At 39.5% G+C, this 8,342-nt stretch overlaps 1 protein-coding gene across 1 annotated transcript; it reads left to right on the forward strand.

Moving 5' to 3' along the window:
• Positions 1 to 5,984: 5,984 nt before the first annotated feature.
• Positions 5,985 to 7,793, forward strand: LOC117145524 (lysine-rich arabinogalactan protein 19). Its single transcript, XM_033311215.1, has 2 exons — positions 5,985 to 6,067; positions 7,057 to 7,793. Exons 1-2 carry the CDS (start codon positions 6,053 to 6,055, stop codon positions 7,711 to 7,713), a joined length of 672 nt encoding a protein of 223 aa, XP_033167106.1. The 5' UTR covers positions 5,985 to 6,052; the 3' UTR covers positions 7,714 to 7,793.
• Positions 7,794 to 8,342: the final 549 nt, after the last annotated feature.

Consider the following 8,342-nt stretch of genomic DNA (forward strand, 5'->3'; position numbering starts at 1 on the left):
TTTCCCGCCAGCACGGCAGCACTAGTCGATTTCCCAGCCAGTACCCACAGCGCTCATCCTAATGAAATTTTGCAACATTGTCGGTGGGATTTGGCGTGGCCAGTGGTCCTGGAATTGGGTTCCTTTCGGCTCCGGCTTTAATAATGAAACGAAAACTATAAACTCATTTGAGTATTGGGAATCGGAATGGCTACGTGATTCGCAGCAGCTGGAAAGTTTCTAAAACTCACAGATGGCAAAAGGTAATGCCGGGACGTCTCAAAAGTTGAATCTTTGTGTAATTCATCAGAAAAGCAATTATATATATTTTCTTTAGAGTTGTGAGTTTAGGTTAGTGGCCTTGCAGTAAGCAAATCCCATGCATACCTAATTAGCTAACACTCGATTAACAATTTGAATGGTACAACATATTTTTCACTCTTAGTTCGAATAATTCGTTTCCATTGTAGAAAAGAGACCCTCGTGGGTTTTTCACTACCCATGCCGAGGCACTGGACTCTCGACTGTCATTCGCCGCAATTTGTAGGATGTTTGAGCCCCCGATCCTGACCTCAAAATCAGCCTGAGGCCCCAATTGCCCGCACGTTGCCATGACAGTGGAAATAAATTGGCAGCGCGCCGTACGCAGAATAAGCCGAAACCGTGTAGGCAAACGGAACCCCAACAGATACAAAGTGATATATAAAGTTCAAAAACTTCATATCCCTCTGCGCGTCGAAACAGACGAAATTCGCGACATCCACCCATTTTCCTGGAATTTTTTTTACTCACACACGAACAAGCAGGTTGAAACAATCACCATCTGCACTGAGCAAAAGGTTGAAACATATTTATGGTAATTAAAATTGATTTGAAAAGTTTAGATTGACTCTGTGGCCGCACACTCTCTTCAAAATGTACAATGTTTCAGAGTCGGAATACCGACTTGATTCCTACGCAGTCTCCGGGCGGTCGTATGGATATATTTTTGGGTAACAGATCATTCCGGCAACCCATTCACACAATTCTTTGCAAGATAATAGCGCTGAAAAGATGTTAATATATAACAATATAAATGCTATCCCACAATCTGGAATCTAATAAGATTACTTTAAAACAGGCTTTGCATCTCAAATTTGCACTAATCGGATTGGTAAAGCCACCTGAAGTAGTAGGCCCTTTAAGATGTTTTATCCAATTTGGCAATGGCATTTTCGATGCTACTACCTCGACCGCAAATGTGCTTACCAACTGCCTGCATGTGTGACAAAACTTTCTAATTAAAGTTGCTGCAGCCCCGCACTGAAAAGTTGACAACTTCTCACGTGTGTTTGTATGTATTTGCAAAAGGCGAGGACAAAGTTTTCGGTGTCGGCTTTTAGGCGCACTGCGTAATATATTTTACTTTGGCTCGTGCTGTTGTTTTTGCCCTCGCTGCGGTCTCGATTATGCAGGGAATTTAAGTCTGATTTTAATTAGCTATCCGGGCAATTAGACAAGCACCAGAAGCCCGATAAAAACGGGCCGTGTAAAACATGTGTAAATGTAGAGAAAGTTTTCGAAGAATAACATATCGTTCTTTAGCCATCATTTAGATGTTATATTACTACTACAATTCACCTATATTGATTGCTCTTGATTCTAATGCTCTTGATTCTAATGCTCTTAATAATTTGCTATTAGCAAATAGGATCTCTACAATATAAAAATATTAAGAATGGATTTAATTTACTGAACGTACTACAGAGACATTTAATATTTACAAGCTTCAAGCTTCCCTTTGAGCCCATTCAAGTTTAAGCCAAGTCAAACCCTAAAAGAGTTAAGGACTGGCCCGAACTCAAATCGAATAAAAATACAACTTGCGAACTGGGCGAGCAATGGTAAATGAAAATGGAAGACAACGACTGCCCGCTGGTTTGCTCTCCAGTTTGCAATATTTTTAAGTTTCCCATTCAAATTGAATTAAATAATATGCACTCGACTCGCAAACAGAACTTTCTCCAAAAACTTAACTTTCGCTGAGCTCAACGGGGGGTGAAAAGTGGGGGGTGGTGGAAACGGAAAAAGGGTAAGCAAAACAAGGCAAAGAATCCGAGGAGGTTGGCTCCAACTTTCATAATTCATTTCTGCCTGAGTGTAACAATTTTTGCACTTTATGACTTTCGAGTGCGCGCTGTGCGAGTGCCTTGAGTTTGACTTGGGGCCCGCAAATCATGCAATTGCACCAGCAACTACAGCTCCTACAGCTGCAACAGCAACACCAACTCTCAGCGGGAACTTCAACTTGCAAACATTCTGGGTGCATCCTGCTCCTCTGGGGGAATAGTAACCTTCTCGCCTCATTTTTGTGCTAATTACAGGGGCAGGACGCGGCTGCAGACGGTGCATTCCACTTGGCAACAGCCGAAAACAAACTTGCGGCCAAGAACAACAAACAGGCAACCAGAAAACGACCATAACCGTAGAGGGCAGCAAAAAAACGAAATAAAAATCAAGAAAGAAAGAACGCTATATTCGGGTTAATCGACTATAAGATACCCGTTACGCAGCTAGCCAGGGGAAATATAAAAATTATTATAAAATGTATATTTGTTATATGAGAAGAGATATAATATATGTTGCTTTTAATTGCCAAGTGTTTTCGGCAAATTAATTGAAATCGACAAGGTAAATGATGAAATTAACTTTAATAGAGTACCCGATATTTCCACGTTCATCCGTCAGATCTACTCAGTTAGCGATCCTGATCAAGAATATATATAAATAGGGGGTAAATGAAGTAGGAAACGCTTCTTTCTGTTTTACCTACTTCAGTTTACATACTTTTCAACCATCTATTGAGCCCCCTTTATGAGAAACAGGCTTTAAAGCGAAGTGTTGGCCTAGAAATACGACTATCGCATACCTGGTAATGAAATAATGCTATTTTATTTGTATAAATGTAATATATAGTACTGCTGAAATACCAGAATACAAATTCTATTTATTTAATTTAATTATTAATAATAAAATAACACAGTGATATAAAATATCTGGAGATTTTAGCTACCATCTGATGTGCAGTATCTTGTAGATACCGTTAAAATACTGGGTATAAATGAAAGAAGGAGCGCGAAAACGAAAGGGCAAACAAAAGACCAACGACGACAGGCCAAAAGGCAAGGCCAAAAGCTGACCAGGAAGTTGTAAACGGCAAAACGGCATTGGGCCACGAGTCCAGTTCTGCTCACGTTCCCGATGAAATTCCAACTCAAGCCGGTGCGGAAAGTCAAAAAGGGCTGTAAGGCAAAACAAAGCCAACAGCAAGTTCGTGGGCAAGAGCAAACAGATTGGCAGGCGAAACGACCTCGGGCCAGGCTAAAAGTGCTAGTACATGTTCTACCGAAAACAGGTAGGAAGTCCGGCTAAAATGCTCGCCACTTGTTTACGTGGAAGTGCCGGTAAAAAAAACAAGATCAAGCATAAAGATTTAGGTTGGCAAAATAAAAGCTTGCACTCAAAGCAAAAATCGGTAATGCTTGCATCGTTTTAAATAATTGAGAAATAAACAATATTTTTCATATGTATATCTTAATAGTTTTGTTGCTTGAGGGATTTTACTCTTCTTATTCTTTGGTTAGTACAACAATTTAATTTTACACATTCTTCGGCAGTTCATGAATTTTGCAGTTCCTCATAAAACTTGTATTCACTTTAAGTAAACTTGAACTTGCCGCCAAGAAAGTGCAGACAGTTTTGAGCTCCAGAAAACTGGGTTGACAGTGTAAATTTCCCTAACTGAAAGTTATCCAAAGGCACACAGAACCCCAGCGGTTCATTAATTATGAGAGCCGCAAATTTAACGCTTGAATTGATTTTCGCCCCTTCATTTGACTCGTTTTAGACGAACTTACTTCATTTCAGTACAATTGGGGTAATATGTTTTATGCGGCATTCAAATCAATTTTGCGGTCCATGTTACTTCGGCTTAAAGGAATACCTTTGCCAGTTTGGAGCTCGATTGCGATGGCATATCTTCCGTCCATAAACATTGTTTATGTCACGCATTGACACTCGTCGTCCTTCTCGATGGAGAAACAGAATTTTTCGATTTATATGCATATACAAAGACAATTGAATGCGCGTGGGTGCCCAAAGGACTCCGCTCCTGCAGTCGGAGTTCCGCACTGGGTGCTCGAAACTTCCCTGATGGCGGGCTCGCCCCCACGTAAATATAAATAAATACATACAAATAAATAACAGAAAGGATATGGAAGCCCGGAATGGAGTGGGTCATGGAACACAATCGAGAACAATAACAATGCGGCATAAAAAAGGAGCCACGCCAATCGTCTGGTTAAGTGAAAACACTTGAACAATTCAGCCGGGCCCAGTTGGGGCCGAATAAATAATTCGCTTTTGATGAATTTAAGGCACGTGAATTCCCAATAAAATAGCGACTCAATAATTAATGTAAACGGTACAGTGCTGTTAAAAATACCTCACGGATATTTTACTTAAAGCTTAAGAATACTTGCATTCCAGTTATTACAATAGTATCTAAATGAAAGGTTGAACTTCATTTTAATGTTTATGACTTAAAAACACTCAAAAGCAAATTTTTTTCTAAAATTTAAACAATGTAACTATGTTATCAAAACTTACAATTGTATTCGTTAATTAGTTTGTCATATTAAGGTTATTTATTTCGAGCAAACATAACAAAGCATATTACAATGAATATTTATTATAATAAATATGTTGGTCTTCACCGAAACCAAATGCAAATCAAAAGCAAGTCTTCACAGCTGTTAAATGAAATTGGTCATCTTAAAAACTGATTAGTGAATCACCTTAAGTAAAACCATTAAACTTAATATCCGAAAAATCTGATTAATTACGACTTTAATTCCTGGTGATCCAAAAAACGTTTGGCAAGGCGCACTACACTGTTTGATGAAGCGATAAACATCTTTTAAAAATGAATCCACTTAGGCCAAATACCTCTGGCAGCGCCAAGTTTAAACTATTTGCTAACGTTTATCAGAAATACCACACGAATCTTAACACTGGACTGCTGGGCAATTAATCTCGTGGAACACAGCGATCCAAATCCAAACCGAACCGAACCAAAGAAAACCGAAACCGAGAAATCCGGTTGCCTCTTCTAATGCGGCTCATAATTTATGAGCCTTCGCACGCACACAAAAAGTCTCGACGTTAGGAATCAACGCTCACATAATTTGCATAAATTGGAGATGTATCAACCGAAATTGAGGTAATAAAGCCAACAGCCAACGGAGGGCCCTATCAAATTCTGGGCTTTGATGACGGAGATGCTGATCTGCTATCGGGCCACTTGTAATTGGCACTAATTTGCTTTCACTCCATTAAAGAATCCCCCCACGATTTAAATGCAAATGAGGGCGTACCACTGGGTAGCGAAATAACAGGTTGCCTCTGCGAATACTGTTCAAATCAATTAAGGAATGGAAATAAAATCAATCTCCAAGCACGGGCATACACCCCCTTGGATAAGGAAGTGACGCAAGCCACCTTCGGCTTTTATCACAATTTATGCAAACCGCTGACAAAAATGCTAATAATTACATTCTCTCCCCCCAAAATCAAGTTAAGAGCTCTCAGATGTGTGACAACCAGATAGAGAACATGAGATACTATATCATGTATCTACAAGATGCGACCGTGAACCCGAAAGAGTTCACAGCTTAATCAGCTGTTTCGGCATCTTATGCTGCGCTGCTGCATTCTGCCGAATTCAAGATTGAAAAACGTCGAAGAGCCACTTAATTGGCCAAGAGCAAGATTCGCTCTCGCGCTCGTCTGCCATCCCAAGAAAAATAAAAATAAATTAAAACCCCCGGTTTTAATCCGGTTGTTAAACTTTACACTGCGCAACAAGATCGTGTAACTTCTGGGCCGTTTCAATTTCAAAATGGATCGCTTTGACCGACTATAAATATGCTGCGCATGCTCAGCGGCGCTTTTAGTTCGTTCAAAAATTTCAAAGTGTTCGGTACGGGACACAAGTTTTTCGCCTTTAAATAAACAAATAGGATTCCCAGCAAATATGTCACTGAAATACGTAAGTGGACAACTCGTGTGCATAATTGTGAATTTAAAATTGCTGCAAATGTTGTTGCTGTTGAAATGCTGTTCTAAGCTGGTCTTTCCTGAAATAGACTCTAAAAAATGCAACAAATTGTTCTAATTAGCCATCTGCGTAAGCATCATTAGCGAAATTCCAGTTTAATGCATAAATTACATTATGAAATTGGTCCTGAAATGAAATTAACATAATTAAATAATTTTGTACAGAAAAATTAAGCATTTTTATATCACTCATTAAGTTTATGATAAAAGAGAAAAAAGAGACTGGAATTTTTTAGACGCAACAGCTAAACAAATGGCTTTATTGTCTAAGGTGTGAACCTGCAAGTCATAACTACAAGTTACCGTTTACTTTCTTTCTATTCAAACTTAAAATTTGCATATTGAGATCTATGCTCAATTAGTATCTTTATCGGCGCTATGCTAATCAGAACTGGAGAGGGTCTAATGACCTTTCCCACTAGGGAAAGAAAAATGTGATTTAGAATCTAAATGCGAATAGAACTGACTATAAACTAATCCAGTTTTGGCATGTGCCTAACAATGCAAGGCTTTTGCAGACTCCAAGGTCAAGTCAAATCAGATTGGAATAATTTTGGAGCTCCCACACTTTTAGAGCTAAACTAACAAAGTGTTTGAAATTGGATCACATTGGAATGGTTGTGACCATATTAAACAATAGAGCCATAATTTTTGAGGTAAACAAATACATTTCATTCGGCTGAACAATCTCTTTTCGAAAGCATTAGGTTCAACTTAGCAACAAATATTTACGATAAAAACTACACCTATTAGCAGAGCCCTTTCTTACTTAAAAAAAAAATGTTAAAATGAAGTATTCTATATATTTTATTAGCTCAATTCAGTAGTGTTTACCTATGCCCCGAGTGCATATGAAGATTACCTTTTGTAGTCATTAAAAACTATAATTAACTTTTAATTACCTGTACTATTTCATTGCAGTTACTCATTGCATCTGCCATGCTGATCGGATTGTGTGGAGCTGATGTGTCGGAAATAAAGGCGGGTAAAGTGGATCTGCCTTTCAATGACTTGCTACCACCGCTGCTTGATGAAGTGAGCACCACGACGACAACGACAACGACGACCACAACGGAGAAGCCAGCCACCACGCTGGCCACAAAGCCAACCAAGAAATCGTACTACCAGAAGCCAGCTCAGCTGGCCAAGGAGGATAAGTTGAAGACCAGCGTCATCAAGCAGGATGTTCCACAGCTCCCCTTGGATCTACTGCCACCTTTCGAAGACGAGGTCAAGCCGGCGGAGGACAAGCTCAGGCCAGTGGTGAATACTACACCAAAACCAGTGGTTAGGATCTCTCAGCCGGCTGTGCTCAAGGTCACTCCAAAGTCTATTCCCAAGGTCACCCCGGCGCCTGCTCCACGTCCGCAGTACTCTGCTCAGCCAGCCCCAGCATCCCGCCCACAATACTCCGTTCATCCTGCTCCTCAAGCGGTACACACTCAGCCCGCCCATGCTCCTGGTTTCGGAAGCGGATTCCAGTCCCGATTCTCAAGCTACTTCCTCACCAGTACCCCTCGACCTACGCGCGGTCCCCTGCCCACCATCACCCCTTTTCCGCGCTTCGTCAGGCTGTAGGAATCCATTTAATTAGATTAGATAAGCACCATTCAAAGGCCGACTCAAAATATAAAATAAATTAGATACGACACAACTGAGATAATGAGTGGAAACTATGCGGTATTATTTAAAAGCGACTGTTGAAGCATGAACTCACAACAAATTATTCGAAGATTTCAAATGTTGATGGATTAAATAATTTATGAAAGCACAAAAGTGACCATATCGAATCATTGGGGCAACGCCATCTGTTGCGACTTCGTCAAGTCAGGTTATCTGTTTTAAATTAACACCTTTGTCAAGGGAAAAGTGGGAGGCGCGCAAAATTATTTCCTAAAATAATAGTTAAATAAGGAAATTCATGCACATTTTTTAGAGACCAATGGATAGTGTTTTACCTTTTCCAAAGCTTCATCGGCAAGTTTTTCATTGTAATACATATATTTAAAATAAACTGTTAATGCAATATGAAAAAAAAAAACTAAAATTACTTTTCGAAATATTTTTATTAAATTAAACTCTTGGTATGCATAATAAGATTTTTCTTTTTTAAGCTAGTTAACTTGAAGATACAAAAATAAAAACAATAAAGTTGCAAATAATTTTTGACAGCGATATATTATGCCAGTTGTCTCCAATGCGCGGAA

This window comes from Drosophila mauritiana, chromosome 3R (assembly GCF_004382145.1).
Source record: "Drosophila mauritiana strain mau12 chromosome 3R, ASM438214v1, whole genome shotgun sequence".
In the NCBI taxonomy this organism is placed as follows: domain Eukaryota; kingdom Metazoa; phylum Arthropoda; class Insecta; order Diptera; family Drosophilidae; genus Drosophila; species Drosophila mauritiana.